Raw genomic sequence first — 22,055 nt, forward strand, 5'->3', positions numbered from 1 at the left:
CCCCCCATGTCTTTGTGTGGGATTGTTTATTGTAATTGCTTGTGCACATGTTGTTTGGTGCGCAACGGGTTTTTGTACCCAATTATTCTTGTTATTTTTATGCCGTGGGTTTAGCAATTAAACTGCTCCGGCTATTACCAAGTTCTGCTCTCCTGCGTCTGACTTCCCTGCCACCGATTACGCACCCCTTACAATGAGGTTAGCAGTGTGATAAAGGTTAGGGTTAGGTTTAAGTTTAAAATCACATTTTAAGAAGATAAATTGTAGAAATAGGCGGGGTGTATGTGGCTGTGTAACTACTGATGATCACAAGCGTGCAACCAGGTGAAGGCAGACAAGCCAGAGGTGCGTTCCACTGCAACTAGCACCACATAACAAATAATTATAGGCCCATAATAGCCAAATGATCTGACGATTTGATTACAGACCAGAGAACGATGACACAACCGAATCTATGACTGACAAGTTGAGATGAGGTGCGGGATAACCTAAGGAATTTATTTGGAATCCTTTGACCTATATTTTTGTTTTCTTTTACTTGGTAAAATGCCCACCGCAAGGGTCATCAAGAAGCCTGTTGTTGAAACGTGTGATAGGAGAGCGAGATCAACCTCCATTGTTTCGAAATCAGCTGTGCTCTGTCCAAAAGCAACGATAACTTCTTCAAAGTCTTAAGAATCGGCTCAGGTGGGGCAGAAAGAAGAATGGACGTCGAGACCCAGGACATACTATGCCATTCAGAGGTGAGAGGGACAGCATAACTACTTTTTTTTTCTCAAGAAGGACCTATGGATACTAGTCAACCCTGGTCCTGGAGAGCTACTGGGTGTGCATGTTTATAGGCTACTCCAGACTCCAGCCCTACTCCGACACACTAGATTCCCTTTGATTAGCTGCCTCTACAGCAGGGTTGGAATTAAAGCCTGCACACCCAGGTACTCTCCATGAGGGTTGGCCACCCATGTCCTATTATATAATTCCTATACCTCAATACTCCAGCCCTATATGAATAGTTATTTGCAGGTGTAGGGCTACAGCTGGTGGCTGGGAATAGCTCAGTCTTTAGCTCCAAGGCATCTGAAGCCCGTTGTATAATCCTAGCTACCAACCCCAGGCACGCAGGTGTTATGTCAAACTGTTCCCTCACCAGATCCTGTTACCCCTTTATAGTTGGATATGCGAAAAACAAATTTACAATTCATACATGCTTATTAATACACACTTGTGTGAAATAGGACAAATAGAAGCACCCACCAAATTATATATTATTATTATTATTAGTACATGTTACAAATTGTCCTTTAGACAATTGTCATTGGAATTTCGGAGTAGTGTAGCCAAAAGCCTATAAAACTTGATGATTTACTGGCATGTAGCCAAGGCAGCCTATAGTGGACGCTAAATCTGCGCTATCGTCTCGGATTGATGTCCATTCCCTATAATACACTCGTGTCCCCCGTTGACCGGCTCGTACATAAAGCATAATCTATTCAGGCTGCAAAGGCATCATTTTCCTCATTAACTAACTTTTTGGGGCGAGCCGCCGGATTTAATTATTGAAAAAAAAATTACAAACATTTTCACCACCATTTTCTGTTTTTTTTTTTTTACAAATTTGGATGTTGCACACAGCGTTCAGCCAAGGGTGTGCAATTTCCTAAATTATCTGAAAATCCGAAAATGGTGTTGGAAAATTATGATTAATACTACACATATTTCCATTTGTTTTCACCAGTGGCTAGCCATTAAAGCTCAACCTGGTCTCAGAGCATTTGGTATTATTCTGTACGTAAAGCAGAGACACTTCATTTAGTGTGATATGTTGTTACGTTTTGTATGTATTAATTTGTGGATGTCCATCATCCATTTTCTATAAAAAATGTACTGTTGGCCACATAGCTAACGTTAGCCACAACAAATTACAATTCTTATGATATTTTTGAAATTTGCTAAATGTACAATATGTTCCGAATTTGTGTGGCCAAAATCAACTATTTCTGTTGGAAGTATTTGTATTTGAAAGTATTTATTTTTCGTGGTATCCAATTGGTAGTTACAGTCTTGTCTCATTGCTGCAACTCCCGTACTGACTCGGGAGAGGTGAAGGTTGAGAGCTGTGCATCCTCCAAAATACAATCCAGCCAAGCCACACTGCTTCTTGACACATTGCCCGCTTCACCCGGAAGCCAGCTGCACCAATGTGTCGGAGGAAACACAGTACACCTGGCGACTGTGTCAGCGTGCACTGCACCCGGCCCACCACAGGAGTTGCTAGAGCGAAATGGGACAAGAACATCCCTGCCGGCCAAACCCTCCCCTAACCCGAACGATGCTGGGCCAATTGTCGTGGGTCTCACTGTCGCGGCCGGCTGCAACAGAGCCTGGACTCGAACCAGCATCTCTAGTGGCACAGCTATCACTGCGATGCAGTGCCTTAGTTTGAGAGATGGCGCACTGCACCACTCTGGAGGCCTGTATTTTCAAACAACTTCTATAAATAAACTACTATTTGAAAATATTTTCAAATACTTATTTCCAAATACCTTACCTTCAAATACTCCTAGGACATGGGTTCAAATGGATGGGAGTATTTGTATTTGAAAATACTCTGTGTATTTGACTATTTTCAAAGACATGCCAATACTTTCCAAGTGTATTTCCAAATACATTCCAATATTCAACTACTTTATTTTCCAAATATATACATCTAAATACTTAATTAATGTATGTGAAAGTAATTGAAATAGTATTTGAACCCAGGTCTGTGGGAGTGGTATGCTTCATCGTAACCATCATGCTCTTCCTCGGTGGAGCACTGTCTGGAGACAGTACTGTGTCTGTCAGTAGATGTATCTGCTGTAGTTCTGTTTATAGCCACAAGGGTGCACCATGGTTCAACTAATTGTTATAGCTTACATGAGACTGAGGTGGATTTCATAAAATAGTGTGTGTGTGTGTTTTGTATGTGTCTGAGTCTGGAGGAGGTGAGGCTTAAGCAACAGCAGGAGCTGCAGACCAGGAGGAGCCTGAGACGGGTGAGAGACACACACACACCATCATACCTGCTGTAGTGGGAGATGTTGCGGGGAGTGTTTGAATTGGATATAGACAGATACATACTTGGTCCTTTTTTTTATTAAATTTTTTTATTCACACTATTTAACCAGGTAGGCCAGTTGAGAACAACTTCTCATTTACAACTGCGACCTGGCCAAGATATAGCAAAGCAGTGCGACAAAAACAACAACACAGAGTTACACATAAACAAATGTACAGCCAATAACACAAAATAAAAATAAAATAGAAAAATCTATGTACAGTGGGTGCAAATGTAGAAAGAGTAGGGAGGTAGGCAATAAAATAGGCCCTAGAGGTGAAAATAATTACAATTTAGCATTAATACTGGAGTGATAGATGTGCAAGTAGAGATACTGGGGTGCAAAAGAGCAAGAGGGTAAGTAATAATATTGGGATGAGGTGTGTGTGCTATTTACATATTGGCTGTGTACAGGTACAGTGATCGGTAAGCTGCTCAGACAGCTGATGCTTAAAGTTAGAGAGGGAGATATAAGACTCCAGCTTCAGTGATTTTTGCAATTCGTTCCAGTCATTGGCAGCAGAGAACTGGAAGGAAAGGCGGCCAAAGTAAGTGTTGGCTTTGGGGATGACCAGTGCAATATACCTGCTGGAGCGCGTGCTATGGGTGGGTGTTGCTATGGTGACCAGTGAGCTGAGATAAGGCGGGGCTTTACCTAGCAAAGACTTATAGATGACCTGGAGCCAATGGGTTTGGCGACAGATATGTAGTGAGGGCCAGCCAACGAGAGCGTACAGGTCGCAGTGATGGGTAGTTCATATATTGTTTGTATATTGTTTCAGATGAAGAAGTATATGTTGGACACAACACCAGTTGTGCTGGGATGAGGACTGAGGCACAAAGAGCTGAAGCTATCATTAATGTGCAGACTTATATGGTGTTCATGTGGATGATGGTTATTGCCCACGTTGGCATCACACATTGTCTACGATGTCTGTGTCACTCTGCGTTATTATTAACGTGACATGTCAATTTGGAGTCGTATTCTTTAATCCAAGACTGATGGTTTATCTGGAATCATTTATCCAAGGCAGTCCTCTTTTTCTTCTAACAACATCAAAAAAGGCAATTCTGTTATATTTATATTTATTTTGAGGAATAAAACGCATCCTATTCGAAAATCTCAATTAGTAAAAGACTATGATCATAGAGGTTAACAGGCTATTGATTTTGAGTCATTAGTAGGTATTTTAACATTTAATGGTTGACATTATGTCTGTCTAATCCTATCTCTATCTGGTATCATATCCCGAACAATCTGTTTAATAAACTTGGTGGACTAATTCCTAATGAAATTTGTTAGTCAACACTGGGGAGTTCATTGGTAAATTTCAAGTTCATATTGACCAGAGAGAATATACTGTATGAAGGTATGCAAAACAATTCCACTTCCTTTACTTTGACTTATTTATGAACACTTTGTTATAGTATGAGGTTGTTCCCACTTTTCCAAGTTGACCAATTAATTACTTTTGGATAAAAATTTCAACAATAAGTGGATAGGATTGACAGTTAATTAAGTCATATTTTGCTATGGAAGTGATCAACCCATACTATGGTCAAAAGCAACTACCTTTTACCTTATTGTCCAGTTATCCCAAAAGTTAAAGAAACAATTTTTAAAATAATTTCTTGCATCTACCCTGTTAATGATTTCTTGCACAAAAGGTTACATTTTGACAAAACTTCTTGTGTTTTTGCTCATTCAGAATCTATAGAGCATTTATTTGTTTTTAATGTTGCCATTCTAGTAAACTATGGATTGAAATTCAGTATTGGTCGTGTATAAAATCTCCTTAAATATCCTATGTTTAACTTTGATGATGTTAAATAGCATTATGCTTATCCTTGTAATTCTGATCATAACTATGTATTAACATTACTATTCTCTAAATATTATATCCACAAATGTAAACGGGGTGGGAAAAAATGTTGTTAATTTTTTTAATTGAACTGTTACAATTTTATAAATCCTTCAAACTTGTGAAACTTAAAAGTTGGAATTATTAGAAGTCATGTCTGAACGTCTGTTAATGTCTCATTGCCTTGTCCTGAATTTTTCTTATTATTTTTTGGAGGGTGGGTGTTCGGCAGGGGTGCGCCTGGTGTTTTGTACATTTATTTTTTCATTGTATACACAGGAATGTCCCTGTATTGATGTGTAATATTGGTATTATTGTTGCAATAAAAAATCAATTTTCATATTTTTCTATAACACATTTTCATTTACTCTGTGGTAGTTTTATTTAGAGGCCAGAAACAGAGAAATATGCCAATTTTTCTTAACTTCTTAAAGCATTGTTGGTTAAGGGCTTGTAAGTAAGCATTTCACTGTAAGGTGAAACACCTGTTGTATTCCGCGCATGTGACAAATAAAATGTGATTTGATTTGATTGGTACTTAGCACAGTAAGAGGCCGTTCCTTCTCTTGCTGAAGCAAAAGACATACATGCTGCGTACAGACCTGGTACTGACAAACCCGCTATAATCCATCCCCTTTTCATCAGAATTGTTCCAACTAAAACAATAAAGCTGCATCATAAATATTTTTTCCAGTGCAAGTCTTTATATCTAGCTAAGAAGTGTTGTGCTTGAAGAAGGATTTTGTTGATAGGTTGGATAATGTGCACTAGCTCATTAGTTAGCTAGCTGACGTTAGCTTGCTAACTGAGCAAGGCCATCACACACACTTATGAAACGAGTGGGGTGGTAAATGCAACACAATGCACAACACTAAAGATGAAGACCATTTAATTCACTCTCCATTATTCTAGTGCGCTTGCTAGTTAATGTTAGCATCGCCATTTGCCAGTAGGACAAATTACTCTCTGCAGCTTACATGCAGCTGCTTCATTCAAAAACGAGTCGATTGTGATTTAATTATCATGTTGCTAGCTAGTTAACTAACACTAGCAACAACATTAGTGCATCTTGCTAGCTATCTACAGCAGGCACAAGCCGAACAAGCTACTACCACCTTATGGTCTGGAATATTTTGACTATTGAATCGGTGGTGGATATTTGCTATGTGAACAACAAAGTTAATTGCCAACACTGGGAAGAGGTGCTAAGTACCTTTCAGCAGTCAGTATCCTTGGTGTGTCTGAGCCCTTATTGTTATTATTAGTTTGAATTACAAAATTGAAGAGTACAACAGAAAGCTCAGCCATACAATCAAGTTTTAGTTCTAGCCTCTGTGCTTTAGTGAATATCACACGGAACTGTACAGCTGCTGTTATTCTGATATCCTGAATGGCTACAGAACAGCTCTTGTTTAACTTTTAAAATACATTTTCTTTATCCTCATCATTCTAACTTTGTATATTTATAAAGTCCCATTTGTGATTAAAAACCTGGGACTCTCCTCTGGAATGGCTTCTAAAATGTACTATCACATTAATGTAGTGTAGGTAGGCTTATGTAATTGTAGCCTAGGTATTCTTTACATTAACACTAACTTTGAGACTTGAGTTGTTACACATTCTTTATTTCAGCACAAGAAAATCAAAACAACAGATATCAGCAGTAAAAAACATGTAGAAAAGGGATGAAGAGTGGTGCATCGAGGGGGTGGGGTTTCTTGTTTCACAGTCTTCTCCCAGGAGAAGAGTTTGGATGTGAAATGGAGAGACAAAGGAGAGGTGGAACCGTGGAAGAGGATTTGACGAGGGATGAAGGAGAGGGGGGGGGGGGTTCAGTGAAGAAACACTTTATGCCTCGGTACATTCACCTTTAATACAGAGGGAGAAAAGAGTGAGCAGATTATGTCTACTGAAGCACACGCGATTGTCGTAATATTGTACATACAGTAAGTATATCTGTGTGATCTTGCATGTATGCGTGTGTAATGTCATACCATTCTTGGGCAGGATAGCGATGTTGTCAGAGATGATTCCTGTATCCAGAGAGAACTGCATGAACTTCTGCTGCAGTGCTGTGCTCACCTCTGGAGTGCGACCTGCAACCACAACAACACCAGGTTAACACAACACAACCAGGTTAACACAACACAACCAGGTTAACACAACACAACCAGGTTAACACAACACAACCAGGTTAACACAACACCACAAATTTAACACAACCAGGTTAACACAACACAACCAGGTTAACACAACACAACCAGGTTAACACAACACAACCAGGTTAACACAACACAACCAGGTTAACACAACACCACAAATTTAACACAACCAGGTTAACACAACACAACCAGGTTAACACAACACAACCAGGTTAACACAACACCACAAATTTAACACAACCAGGTTAACACAACACAACCAGGTTAACACAACACCACAAATTTAACAACACCAGGTTAACACAACACCACAAATGTAACACCACCAGGTTAACACAACACAACCAGCTTAAGACAACACCACACATTTAACACAACCAGGTTAACATAACACCACCAGCAGCTTAAGACAACACCACAAAGTTAAGACAACACCACAAAGTTAATACAATACCACCAGGCTAATACAACACAACCAGGTTAACACAATCAATCAATCATATTTATAAAGCCCTTTTTACATGAGCCAATGTCACAAAGTGCTATACAGAAACCTAGCATAAAACCCCAAACCGCAAGCAATGCAGCTGTAGAAGCCCAACACCACCAAGTTAACACATGACCAGTCTAAAAACGCAGACCAAAGAACTGTGATAAATTACACACAAAACATGAACATCTTTAAAAGCGTCAATTCATTTCAGAAATGCAGACAGTCAGACAGACTTACTGTAGAGCTTGTTGAGCACCTCAGGTACTCCGTCTTTGGTCTTGATGGTGTGGATCAGAGCAAAGTCATCATACTGGACAGCCACCACACGCATGTCATTTTCATTGTTCCAACCTGAGAGGGAGAACGGGAGAGAAGTTAGGGAGGTGGACTTATGTCGACTGTGTGTATGCGTGCACATACTCACGCTGGCTGGTGAAGGTGAAGCGGCCTGGGATGTCAGTCTTCTTGGCTAGATGTGTCATCCTCCAGCAAGTACCATCAGCGCTGAGAGAGAAAGAGCAGAGTTAGTGTGAGCATTATGGACACAAACACACGCCCACGCACACACACACACACACAATGTGCTCTCACACACACTGACTTCAGGTTGGTGTAGGTGAGGTCAAGGTCTCCTCCGGCGGTGGGCAGCATCACGGAAGTGCCCATCTTCATGTCAGCCTTATGGCTCACAAACCAATGGGCGTTGGTGGCAAAGCCCACAATCCACCACCTACCAGCCATCTGGGGAGCGTGAGAACGATATAGTTAGAAACAGAATAAGAACGACATATCATTCATTCTCACAATTCAAATTGATTCCATAGTCATTGCAGATTACACTGTGTCCTCTGCTCTACTCTGACCCCATTAAACCTCAGAATCTCTTGTACACCTTTTCTCTCAGCTTTTTCCCTGCGCTTTCTCTATCTCATTTGTTCTCTAAGTATGTTTCTTTCTGTTGCCCTCTTTCTCTCTATTACCTTCTCCAGGTTGAAGTCTTTCTGGGGCACGACGTTGACGCAGGCGACCAGCGCAGCACACAGCAGAACTCCCATCATCCTCAGCATCATGGTTACAGATCGGTGTGTGCGACTGCTCAACTTTCCAGGGTGTGTGTGAGGAGAGAGTGAATGTCCTTATATCCTCCAGCTTGTACCACCCCTCCTTTACTCCTCCCCTCTCCTAACCCCTTGGCTCCAGTAGTTAGTTCCACAAAGATATGTAAATGTCACTCTTACACAACTGCACATGGAGGAGGGGGAGTCTACACTGTAAGCAGAATGATTTATCCCTCTCCTCTCCTCCCCCCCCAATGATAGGACTATTTATTCAGACAGCTCTTATTCCTGATCACTACAACCTCCACCATGAAATGCATATGTAAGCATGAAGACACATGAGTATGTACACACATGCACAAATATGCATGCACAGACACATACACACAGTGTCCTCAGAGTGAGCCGGTAAAGCAGTCCTCATGACCGCCGAGGGCTGCATGCTTGCAAGATGTGAGTTGTAAAACTAGTAAGAAAATGTAACAGTTTGCAGAACAGAACATGGGTTCACAGAGGTCTAAAGTCATGTTGGGGTTTGGGGTGAATTCCTCCTAAAGTATACATACAGTTGAGGTCTGAAAGATACATAACTTTGAGGGATACATAATGGCCCTGAACTCTCTTTGTTCTGAAGGAGGCAGGCAGAGTCTTGTAGGCAGGGAGTTGGGTTGCATAATACACACACGTGCACACAGCCTCTCTCTGGGATGTTTAGGATGGGGGCTAGGGGTTTGCAGACCCCCGTTTTGTAACTAAACCCCCTGGCCCCTCCAGACTACATCTGGGACTCATTAGCATGTGAGAGAACCCCCTAAGTATGCCTATCCAGAGAGGAGATTCAGTAGTGAGTACAAAAAACACGCACACACAAGCAATTCAATCATTTTAATATGCCATGTATTGCTGAGCAGTCAGAATACAGGCTCTTGGAATCTTCCTCAACATGTTGGCACGCAGTCTGGGAAGGAGAGATGAAACAAGCTCAGAAATAAACTCAAACTATACGAAGTGAATTAAGTTAGACAAAAATAAACATGCCCATTTATTTATGCAAATATGTCTCTATACTATAGATTTGCAGATGCGTTTTCAAAACAGTTTGGTAAACTTGTTAACGCAAGTTATCTAACTGCCCGTTGTGCCAGTACATTTCCACATGCCCTGCGAAGGAGTAAACGTGATGTTTTTTTCAAAGTTAAAGGGGGTTGGATGCCATTCCACCAATCTGCATCTGTCCGAATCCCAAATCACCCTCTTCCCTTTGCCTTTCTCCATTTGCTCCGAGTCAACCAACGATGAGGGAGTGAAAATCCTTGGCTCCGGTATGGGCTAATTAGGCTTCAGCCTTCAGAGCAAAGTGTTGTCCTGACATGCACTGTGATAGCCTGTTTGGAGTTTGCCAATTTAAAGGCCCAGTGCAGTCAAAAACGTGATTTCCTGTGTTTTTAATATACAGTACCAGTCAAATTTATGGACACACCTACTCATTCAAGGGTTTTGGTGGAATATAGTTTTGGCCTGCATGGTGACATTACCATTATTTAATAAACCAAGAAAGAAAGTTCCGAACCTCTCTGCCAATAACAATTAGTTTTCAGTTCTCCCCTGCCCACTCAGACCACTCCCAGACAGTCCTAGCAAAAGTCTTGCTTGAGAAATTGCACTTAGCTAATAATATATTTTTGTTTATTTTTGTACCATTTTAATTGAAAACAATCACAGTAAGGTACTTAATTTTTACCAGAAAATGATTTGATATTGAGATAAAAACGGCTGCATTGGACCTTTAATACTTGTATTTGTTTATGTCTGGTTTCATGACTTGACGCATGCAATAATTCCTAAATAAAATATTTTACTTTGGTTTATATCTTGTAAAACGACTGGGGCGATTTGTTCATTTAATTTCATGCTTGTTTTATTATTTAAACATCATTACATCATTCAAGTCATAAGTATGTTCCGAAGTTGATTAGTTTATTGATCACTTTGCCACTCTCTGGAAGTCACCCTCGGAGTTTTATCACCAACACGTGACAACGGAGGGCCCCCGAACTTGTTGGTAGGGGCATGGGGGTGGTTTAGGATTCTTGTTTTATTTACATGTTTTATTTAACTAGGCAAGTCAGTTAAGAACAAATTATTATTTACAATGACGGCCTACCCCGGCCAAAGCCTAACCCGACGACACTGGGGCAATTGTGCGGAGCCCTATGGGAGTCCCAATCACGGCTGGTTGTGATACAGCCTGGAATAGAATCAGGGTCTGTAGTGACGCCTCTAGCACTGAGATGGAGTGCCTTAGACTGCTGCGCCCCTCGGGAGCCCAAAAGAAAAATAAGTCACCTCAGCCAGCTGGTTCTTGTCCTTCTACAACAGATGATTCTGAAGCGTCTATATTTATATTGTTGTAGTCTATATTTGGACAATTCCTTTATTTTGCCATTTTAGGTCCACGATGACCCACATAAATGGTTTAACAAATGTTTGAAATGGTATACTCACTGATCACATGGTCCTTGTCCACAGACTCGCAGTGACCTGTACAGATTGGAAACAATTTCATTTTAAGTATGTATGCAGGCTGTGGTAAAGATGTAGTTATGGCAGGCTGTGTCTGTGAGTTATGATAGAGAAGTTCCTACTGTAGTTGGGGAAGGCAAACACATAGGCCAATCCCAGGCCCTTTTTCTCAGCCAGGTCCTCAAACTTATCCAAGATGGCTTCTGAAAGGGTATCCTTTGATCTGCCTGTAGAGAAAACACAACAGCCTCCTTGAAACATTCTCAGTGACTTCAACATTAATGTTTCTGTAATGGTTTACTGAATGTGGTTTGGTGAACCATATCTCCCAGAAGTATTCCCTAGGCTTTAGCTCTGCTGGCTAACAGAGTCCTGTCATGCCCAGAAGACCTGGCTTCAAACCGATATATTGTCCCATATTGTTGGCCTGCATGTTGTTAGTACAGGGTATCAATCAGGTTGGCAGCATACAAGCCGCAGACTGACCGTAGAGCTTCATGGTGAGCTGTCCCTGTTTCTGGTAGTAAAACACAGCGTAGGAGCTATAGTCTGACTCTCCAATCACTATATCAGTGTTCAGCAACGGTCTACTACCTACATGGAAAACAATAATAGTTAACGATAATAATACAGTAATATCAATAACTTTGACACAAGATCAAATTTGCACCTCATTCTCAACTAATGTAATTTGAATATGAACATGAATTCTCCTCTGATGTTCCTTTGAAACACACATAGTAAATCTATCACAGTGATTATTCCTAGACTATAACGTGTGATTTGCATACTTTGAATGAAAAGCCAATCAGTTTAGAGCAGTGGAATGTTGGGGACACGGGGTTCCAGCTGCAATTTTAAAGAGACAAAGCAGTGCTCTCAGAGATATAGCTGGAGGAGACTGCCGGGTGGAGGAGGAGACGGCAGAGTGGAGGAGGAGACGGCAGAGTGGAGGAGGAGACGGCCGGGTGGAGGAGGAGACGGCAGAGTGAAGAAGGGCGTATATAGCAGATAACAGGGCTGTAAGGCATGTCTCTGTGTGTGACAGGACTCTTACCATTTAGTACAAGGCGTCCTGGGGTGGGGGTGATGGTGTACGCCTGCAGGATCTCCCAACACTGGTGGTTACTGGGGGGGTGCAGTGGAGGGAGAGGACAAAAAAAATAAGTTAGACAGATCAGCGGAGTTATCTACTCAGGTAGCTTAAACATTGCATAAGACTGTTTGTGTGCGTGTGTACATATGTGTGTGTGTGTGTGTGTGTGTGTGTGTGTGTGTGAGGGAGGGGGGGGGGGTTGCACGTGTGTGCATGTCTGTGTGCATGCAAGCATGCGTGAGACAACTTGCAACCATTTTGCAACTTGCACAACCAACTATTTCCTCTGGTTCAGCCAGATTAATTATATAACAAGTCAAAACAGGCATAACATGTTCAGTTCCCCAGTATAGGATCAATGTCTATAGAGCCAAGACTGTCTTTTTCAGGTAAAATGTGTTGTGGAGTGGTGTAGTTTACTGTGTTTACTGACACTTTGAGTAAGGTTGACTTGACATAAGAGAGATAGAAAAGGAGAGCTGAGAGAGAATGTGAAGAGATAGAGGTAGATAGCGAGAGAGTGCTCTCTGGTGGTAGACTTGGGTACTCTCCGAAAGAAAGGATTTGAAGAGCAAAAGGAAGGAAGAGCGTGAAAGAGGGTGCAAAGAGAGAGAGAGAGAGCGAGAAATAAAGAAAGAAAGAAAGAGATATGGAAAAAGAGAGAAGTGGAAAGAGAGTGAGAGAGCGAGCGACAGAAGCAGAATTCTGCAAAAATATACTTTGTGTACAAGCAGAGCAGAATTAGGACTATACGCTAGTTATCAAAAAATAGTTGTTCAATTCTACAACCACCTAAAAGGAAGCGATGCATACACACGGTTCACAAATACAAACAGACCCCACAGAGCCCCAGGACAGCAACACAATTAGACCCAACCAAATCATGAGAAAACAAAAAGATAACAATGACACTGGAAAGAATCAACCACAAAAAAACTGAGCAAATTGGAATGGTATCTGGCCCTTAACAGAGAGTACACAGTGGCAGAATATCTGACCACTGTGACACCCAAAACAAAGAAAATCCTTGATTATGTACAGACTCAGTGAGCATAGCCTTGTTATTGAGAGAGGTCGCCATAGGCAGACCTGGCTCTCAACAGAAGACAGGATATGTGACCACTGTCCACAAAATGAGTTGCAAACTGAGCTGCTCTTCCTAACCTCCTGACAATGTTTGACCACATTAGAGAAACACATTTTCCACAGATCACACAGACCCACAAAGAATTTGAAAACAAATCAAATATTGATAAACTCCCATAGCTGTTAGGCGAAATATTGCAATGTGCAATCACTGTAGTATGATTTGTGGCCCATTGCCATGAGAAAAGGTCAACCAGTGGAGAACAAACACCATTATAAATACCACCTATATTTATCTGTCTATTTATCTTCCCCCACTATTCATACTACAACTACTTTCACATTGCTAAAACACTTTACATAGCTGATAATATAACACTTGAAATAACACTGAGTGTAACTCACAGGCGTGTGGTAGTGCTAACAGAGAGAGAGGAGTGTAACTCACAGGCGTGTGGTAGTGCTAACAGAGAGAGAGGAGAGTAACTCACAGGCGTGTGGTAGTGCTAATAGAGAGAGAGAGGAGTGTAACTCACAGGTGTGTGGTAGTGCTAATAGAGAGAGAGAGGAGTGTAACTCACAGGTGTGTGGTAGTGCTAACAGAGAGAGAGGAGTGTAACTCACAGGCGTGTGGTAGTGCTAACAGAGAGAGAGGAGTGTAACTCACAGGCGTGTGGTAGTGCTAACAGAGAGAGAGGAGTGTAACTCACAGGCGTGTGGTAGTGCTAACGGAGAGAGAGGAGAGTAACTCACAGGTGTGTGGTAGTGCTAACAGAGAGAGAGGAGTGTAACTCACAGGCGTGTGGTAGTGCTAACGGAGAGAGTGGTGTCTGGGGAGGAGGGGGGCGTCAGGGTCATCACAGTAGCCTCCACCTTCAGACCGTTCTTCATCAGGAAGTTACACTTAGACGCTGCGTTGACTAGGTACCACGGCCCTCCCATCTACAACACACACACACACATACACACACACACACACACACACACACACACACACACACACACGATACAGCAGGGTTTCAACATTGACAACGTCAAGGCACGTCCGCCACTGGCTGTGTTTGTGCTGTAGTTGTGAGATCATGTTTGCACACACACACACAAACACACAAACACACCCTTGTACCTACCTGTTGTATGTCAATGTTCTGAGCTGGGGGGGTGTCGTCAATGGGGTTCACCTTGGGCTTCTTGATGGGTCTCCTCTGGGGTCGTGGTCGGCTCTTTGCTCCCCCAATCGCCTCCGCCGACCCCCATAGACACACACACACCACCATTAGCATGGTAACACACTGCCACACCCCAGTCATCGTAGCACTGTCCCCAAAACACTCCCAACACCACTCTCTGCTTCTTCCTTCTGCTGTGTCTGTCCCACAAGGTTGTTATCACGATGCTCGTGTAATCTGATTGGTTTTGCCTGGATCCCTGCTAAATGATTATGTCTAGTGTAATACCAGAACTGATGTCCACCGACAAGGAAAAAAATGATCCACTCCTCCCTCGATTTATCCTTCCCTCTGTCTTGTGTCCGACCTTCACTTTCTCTGTGCTGCCTCATTCTGGACAAATGTTGACACACACACGCACACACACAGAGGGGGTGATGACCTCTTGTTGTGTTTATCATTAACAGCCCTTTACTGGCAGTGGGCTGGACATACCAGTCAGTGCAGTGTGTGCTTCTGACAGAAAGGGGGCGATGTTGATATCATTGTTGTAACTACAGTGCACTCAGGTATTAAGACCCCTTGACTTATTCTAAATTGGATGACAAAAAAATATCCTCATCAATCTACACACAACACCCCATAATGACGAAGCAAAAATAAGTTTTGAATTTTTTTTGCAAATATAGAAAAATAAAAAAACTGAAATGTCACATTTACAGAAGTATTCAGACCCTTTACTCAGTACTTTGTTGAAGTACCTTTGGCTTTCGAGTCTTCTTGGGCATGATGTTACAAGCTTGGCACACCTGTATTTGGGGCGTTTCTCCCATTCTTCTCTACAGATCCTCTCAAGCTCTGTCAGGTTGGATGAGGAGTGTCGCTGCACAGCTATTTTCAAGTCTCTCCAGAGATGTTTGATCGGGTTCAAGTCCATGCTCTGGCTGGGTTACTCAAGGACATTCAGAGACTTGTCCCGAAGCCACTCCTGCGTTGTCTTGACGGTGTGCTTAGGGCCGTTGTCCTGTTGGAAGGTGAACCATCTAGTGATAATTTCATTACTGAGAGAGACTTGGACAATTATTCAAACAATCATCGATTAATTATTGCAATAATGAAACCGTCGACCGCAAACTCTAAGTTGTGAAGCTGAGAGCTTCCCTAACAATGAAGCTAGAGTGGACACCATAAATACTCAGCATTACTCTTAGTTAAATATATGATTGTTTACTATTAATATCAAACAAATCAGGTAAATATGTTATTGTCCCCTGACAACCTTCGCCCTAGTCTGAGGTCCTGAGCACTCTGGAGCAAGTTTTCATCAAGGACCTCTCTGAACTTTGCTCCGTTAAATCTTTGCCTCGATCCTGACTAGTCTCCAAAGCCCCCTGCCGCTGAAAACATCCCCACAGCATGATGCTGCCACCAGCTTGCTTCACCGTAGGGAGGGTGCCAGGTTTCCTCTAGATGTGATGTTTGGCATTCAGGCCAAAGAGTTCAATTATGGTTTCATCAGACCAAAGATTCTTGTTTCTCATAGTCTGAGAGTCCTTTAGGTGTATTTTGGCAAACTCCAAGCGGGCTGTCATGTGCCTTTTACTGAGGAGTGGCTTTCGTCTGGCCAGTCTACCATAAAGTCCTGATTGGTGGAGTACTGCAGAGATGGTTGTCCTTCTGGAAGGTTCTCCCATCTCCACAGAGGAACTCTGGAGCTCTGTCTGAGTGACAATAGGGTTCTTGGTCACCTCCCTGACTAAGGCCCTTCTCCCCTGATGGCTCAGTTTGGCTGTGCGTCCAGCTCTTGGAAGAGTCTTGGTGGTTAAAACTCTTTCCATTTCAGAATGATTGAGGTCACTGTGTTCTTGGGGACCTTCAATGCTGCAGAAGTGTTTTGGTACCCTTCCCCAGATCTGTGCCTCGATACAATCCTGTATCGGAGCTCTGCGGACAATTCCTTCGAACTCATGGTTTGTTTTTTGCTCTGACATGCACTGTCAACTTTGGGATCTTATACAGACAAGTTTGTGCCTTTCCAAATCATGTCCAATCAATTAAATTTACCACAGGTGGACTCCAATCAAGTTGTAGAAACATCTCAAGGATGATCAATGAAAACAGGATGCACCTGACCTCAATTTAGTCTCACAGCAAAGGGTCTGAATACTTAAGTAAATAAGGTAAATGGTATCTGTGAAAGACAAACAATTTAGTGTAAATTGTTTACTTTCTGCTCACTTTATTGCATTAGTGAGCCCTCAAATGATACTTTAGCCTAATTTTCTACATAGGTCATCTGCCTTTTTTGCAATTATTTTCCATTGGACAAAATATGTAACCCACAAATGTTTGCTTAGGTTTTTTTGCCAAACTAACAATGTCTTACTGTATTTAAATTCTTTTATTTCAACTAAAAGGCACATTTAATACATTTGCAAAAAAAATCTAAAAACTTTTTTTCGCTTTGTCATCGTGGGCTATTGTGTGTAGATTGATTAGGAAATGTTTTTATTGATACATTTTAGAATAAGGCTGTAACGTAACAAAATGTGGAAAAGGAAGGGGTCTGAATACTTTCCGAATGCACTTTATACTGTATTTTACAACTGATTTCTCTTTTTAAACCAACACAAAAACACACTCGACTATTTTGTCAACTGAACACAACAGAACACTTTCCAAACACACAAGAAAAAATACAAATTTAATTTGACAGAATATGCTCCATGTTGAAGGGTTCATATGACAGTAGGTAACTGTACACAACAGCAGACACTAAGGGCTCGATTCAATGAGCGGTCAAAAATACTCCTTACCTATCAGTTAGAAGCAGTTAAAATTCAGTTTTCCTGTGTTTTGTATCATATTGTTCAACAGCTGATGAAACTAACACTGTAAAAATTGTTGCTAGAGAAATAGTTTTTTGCTAAAAAGCTATTTTTGTTTCTTTTTGACCATTTTAATGGAAAACTATTACTGTAAGGTACTTCATTTTTACCCAAAAATTATTTGATATTGAGATAAAAAACACTGCATTAGGCCTTTAACTTTCAGAGCGACCCAGTGACTATGATTGAAGACCCTTTAATATAATGGACAGACATAAAAATGTGACCATATGAAACACATGACCCCCCTTTACCTCCTTACCCCTATAACATACTGTACCGTAGTTGGGGCAAGTGCTGGGAACAGATGTAAATACAGTCAGGTAAATATTACAGGTTCATCTATGATCAGTTACAGAAAGATACAGACATAGAAAACAAAGAGTATTCCTGATGCTGAGGTCAGGAAATCAGGAAAATTCCATCTATGGTCAGTGTTAGGGATCCAGGTGTCAGTTCTGTTGTGTTTTACTGGACCTTGGGTTTGTGTTCTCTGGGTTTGAAGGTTTGCTCCGGTCAGGCCTAGGTGGTTTTAGACGGTTCTAAGCGGTCCTAGGGGCTCCACTAGTCTTCGGGTGTGAGATCTCTCGGTCTGAAGTTAAGAGACTGGCTGTTGATGCAGAACCTCTGTCCTGTGGGGTCTGGTCCATCTTCAAACACATGACCCAGATGGGCATCACACTGTAGCACACACACACACACACACACACACACACACACACACACACACACACACACACACACACACACACACACACACACACACACACACACACACAGACACTGCAGGGTAAAAATGATACAGTAGAGGAGACAGAACACACAACACACCAACACATCTCTCTGCATTATTACCCAGAATGCAACTCACATGTTTACAGAGGACCTCTGTCTCGGCACTACCCATCGTGTTGTCAGGGCGACGGATGATGGATGCATGGCTCTCGTTGCGCTCCCACGTCCCATGAGCCTCTTTGAACGCTGGCCAGCCTGTCCCAGAGTCATATTTTGCCTCTGAACTACAGAGAGAAAGAGAGCGACAGAGAGAGACAGACAGAGAGACAGGGACACAGAGACACAGAGAGAGAGACAGACACAGAGAGAGAGGTCTAGTAAGAGGTTTAGTATAAATGCTCATATTCGGGTTAAATTAAGATGTTAGGGGTTAGAGTGAATTCGGGTTAGAGTGAAGTCAGGTGAGGTGTTAGGGAGGTGTAGGGGGGGGATAGATGGTTACCTGAGTCAGGTGTTAGGGAGGTATAAGGGGGTTAGATGATTACCTGAAGAGGGGAGTATCGCAGCACACACAGTGGTACATCCCCACCTCACTATGGTTCAGATAGAGACCGCTGAAGGGCTGAGGACACAAATACACACACCTGGTTAACACACAGTAAACACAGTATATGTTGTCTTTCTTGTCATTATTGAAGCTTTCAGATCAGTGCAAATGAAGGATTCAGCCCATAAGTCATTCTTTAACCAACTGCTCTTATCTTTCACTCTGAGGAAGATTATAAACAAAGAACAAAGTCCATTCAAAACTACACACTGAACCCACTGACATTTATAAAGGAATGTCAGTCAATGGTCACTGAGGCTGAGGACAGGCAAAGTGTGTGTGCATGTGTGCTGTGTGTGACTCACCATCTCTGTCCCCTTCTCCCTCGTGACCACATACTGTTCAGGGGTAAGTTTTTTCTGCCAGTCTGTCGTCTCATCATAACGAGTCAGAGATCCTGAGCCTGTAACGCACACACTGATAAGCAAAATGTGTTGAGTGTTTTGTTGCATTTTGTTTATTTGTCATTTAAAAAAAGTATCCATTGCTTTGTGCTTTTCATTTCGCCACTTTAGCCTAATTAGATTTGAGCACAATGGATTTCTGCTCTTTGGAGCAAATGTGACCCCCCAGGAAAAATGTGACAGTAAGCATGTGACAGATGGCTGTCTGGCAACTTCCACTGGTCTTTTCTGCATCAACCTATTACATAACATGACAAAAATACTTGTTCATTTCTTTAAAATTATAGATACACTATGTCCTAATTTTATTAAAATGGTATCTAATTAACTTGTGTTGAAATTCAACTTCATTTTAATTAATAAACTTAATTTTTACTGATAGACAATAAAGTATCCTATCCAGATGCAAACTATGTAACTCCATTCTATAAAGCCTTATTCGATTCTAACAGAATAGCTCAAACCTGAACTAGTGGAGACAGGACGGATGAAAGCAGGAACCCTGGTCTTGGGCAATAAGACGGGCTTGGCAGCCACTTTCTGAGAGATGACGAGCGAAAGTCGGACGATAGAACGAGACATGTTTTCTCCTGCAGTATTTGGCTGTGCGCTACAGTCCTTCGTGCAGAAAGTGGTCCGTATCAAAGTCAAGTGCAGCCGTTTGTGCTGCTCTGACCTAATCTGCGTTGATCGAGGACTTTCAACGCTCCAGCGAGTTCCTGCCGGTCCCTGCCTGCCGGTTTCCTTCCCTAGCCCGCCCTGCTGTATTCGATATTCGGTAGGCTACTGGGAAGACCCGGTCACAAACTAGATATATTATATAGGTCAGAGTTGATAAGGAAGATAACAGTGACAGAGGACTATTCCTTCTTTTGTTGTTGGGCTGGATGGTTAAAATACTGTATTTCCAAACCTATCCTATAAAAAATAATCCAATATACACTGCTCAAAAAAATAAAGGGAACACTTAAACAACACAATGTAACTCCAAGTCAATCTCACTTCTGTGAAATCAAACTGTCCACTTAGGAAGCAACACTGATTGACAATAAACTTCACATGCTGTTGTGCAAATGGAATAGACAAAAGGTGGAAATTATAGGCAATTAGCAAGACACCCCCAATAAAGGAGTGATTCTGCAGGTGGTGACCACAGACCACTTCTCAGTTCCTATGCTTCCTGGCTGATGTTTTGGTCACTTTTGAATGCTGGCGGTGCTCTCACTCTAGTGGCAGCACGAGACGGAGTCTACAACCCACACAAGTGGCTCAGGTAGTGCAGCTCATCAAGGATGGCACATCAATGCGAGCTGTCGCAAGAAGGTTTGCTGTGTCTGTCAGCGTAGTGTCTAGAGCATGGAGGCGCTACCAGGAGACAGGCCAGTACATCAGGAGACGTGGAGGAGGCCGTAGGAGGGCAACAACCCAGCAGCAGAACCGCTACCTCCGCCTTTGAGCAGGAGGAGCAATGCCAGAGCCCTGCAAAATGACCTCCAGCAGGCCACAAATGTGCATGTGTCAGCATATGGTCTCACAAGGAATCTGAGGATCTCATCTCGGTACCTAATGGCAGTCAGGCTACCTCTGGCGAGCACATGGAGGGCTGTGCGGCCCCACAAAGAAATGCCACCCCACACCATGACTGACCCACCGCCAAACCGGTCATGCTGGAGGATGTTGCAGGCAGCAGAACGTTCTCCACAGCGTCTCCAGACTCTGTCACGTCTGTCACATGTGCTCATGTGCTCAGTGTGAACCTGCTTTAATCTGTGAAGAGCACAGGGCGCCAGTGGCGAATTTGCCAATCTTAGTGTTCTCTGGCAAATGCCAAACGTCCTGCACGGTGTAAGCACAACCCCCACCTGTGGACGTCGGGCCCTCATACCACCCTCATGGAGTCTGTTTCTGACCATTTGAGCAGACACATGCACATTTGTGACCTGCTGGAGGTCATTTTGCAGGGCTCTGGCAGTGCTCCTCCTGCTCAAAGGCGGAGGTAGCGGTCCTGCTGCTGGGTTGTTGCCCTCCTACGGCCTCCTCCACGTCTCCTGATGTACTGGCCTGTCTCCTGGTAGCGCCTCCATGCTCTGGACACTACGCTGACAGACACAGCAAACCTTCTTGCCACAGCTCGCATTGATGTGCCATCCTGGATGAGCTGCACTACCTGAGCCACTTGTGTGGGTTGTAGACTCCATCTCGTGCTACCACTAGAGTGAGAGCACCGCCAGCATTCAAAAGTGACCAAAACATCAGCCAGGAAGCATAGGAACTGAGATGTGGTCTGTGGTCACCACCTGCAGAATCACTCCTTTATTGGGGGTGTCTTGCTAATTGCTTATAATTTCCACCTTTTGTCTATTCCATTTGCACAACAGCATGTGACATTACTGTCAATCAGTGTTGCTTCCTAAGTGGACAGTTTGATTTCACAGAAGTGTGATTGACTTGGAGTTACATTGTGTTGTTTAAGTGTTCCCTTTATTTTTTTGAGCAGTGTATATACAGTATCAAAAGTTTCGACACACCTACTCATTCAAGGGTTTTTCTTTATGTTTTACTATTTTCTACATTGTAAAATAGTAAAACATCTCAAATATAATTTTTTTTTGATTTGTTTAACACTTTTTTGGTTACTACATGATTACATATGTGTTATTTCATAGTTTTGATGTCTTCACTATTATTTTACAATGTAGAAAATAATAAAAAATATAGAAAAACCCTTGAATGAGTAGATATGTCCAAACTTTTGACTGGTACTGCACATAAGTCAACACATTAAATATTCTGCAGCAGTTACGGAAATGATGGGAGTAATTGTCTGATTTTAAACAGAGAGTAATAACAGAGACTTTACTTTGAGGTGGGGGGG

At 42.3% G+C, this 22,055-nt stretch overlaps 3 protein-coding genes across 3 annotated transcripts; all 3 read right to left on the minus strand.

Moving 5' to 3' along the window:
* Window positions 1-6,568: 6,568 nt before the first annotated feature.
* Window positions 6,569-9,450, minus strand: LOC129823223 (lipocalin-like). The gene is made up of 6 exons (XM_055882100.1): window positions 8,595-9,450; window positions 8,216-8,355; window positions 8,039-8,118; window positions 7,852-7,965; window positions 6,954-7,055; window positions 6,569-6,827 (listed from the first exon to the last, which is right to left on the minus strand). The coding sequence occupies exons 1-6, from the start codon at window positions 8,682-8,684 to the stop codon at window positions 6,808-6,810; spliced, it is 546 nt and encodes a 181-aa protein (XP_055738075.1). The 5' UTR covers window positions 8,685-9,450; the 3' UTR covers window positions 6,569-6,807.
* Window positions 9,451-9,540: 90 nt separating this feature from the next.
* On the minus strand, window positions 9,541-14,956 carry c8g (complement component 8, gamma polypeptide). Its single transcript, XM_055882098.1, has 7 exons — window positions 14,508-14,956; window positions 14,174-14,319; window positions 12,253-12,323; window positions 11,682-11,789; window positions 11,318-11,422; window positions 11,178-11,213; window positions 9,541-9,630 (listed from the first exon to the last, which is right to left on the minus strand). Exons 1-7 carry the CDS (start codon window positions 14,685-14,687, stop codon window positions 9,611-9,613), a joined length of 666 nt encoding a protein of 221 aa, XP_055738073.1. The 5' UTR covers window positions 14,688-14,956; the 3' UTR covers window positions 9,541-9,610.
* A 2,275-nt stretch (window positions 14,957-17,231) lies between these two features.
* On the minus strand, window positions 17,232-20,032 carry msrb2 (methionine sulfoxide reductase B2). The gene is made up of 5 exons (XM_055882099.1): window positions 19,645-20,032; window positions 19,082-19,179; window positions 18,715-18,791; window positions 18,306-18,453; window positions 17,232-18,115 (listed from the first exon to the last, which is right to left on the minus strand). The coding sequence occupies exons 1-5, from the start codon at window positions 19,760-19,762 to the stop codon at window positions 17,999-18,001; spliced, it is 558 nt and encodes a 185-aa protein (XP_055738074.1). The 5' UTR covers window positions 19,763-20,032; the 3' UTR covers window positions 17,232-17,998.
* Between the last annotated feature and the right edge of the window lie 2,023 nt (window positions 20,033-22,055).

This window comes from Salvelinus fontinalis, chromosome 25, assembly GCF_029448725.1.
Source record: "Salvelinus fontinalis isolate EN_2023a chromosome 25, ASM2944872v1, whole genome shotgun sequence".
Classification (NCBI taxonomy): Eukaryota; Metazoa; Chordata; class Actinopteri; order Salmoniformes; family Salmonidae; genus Salvelinus; species Salvelinus fontinalis.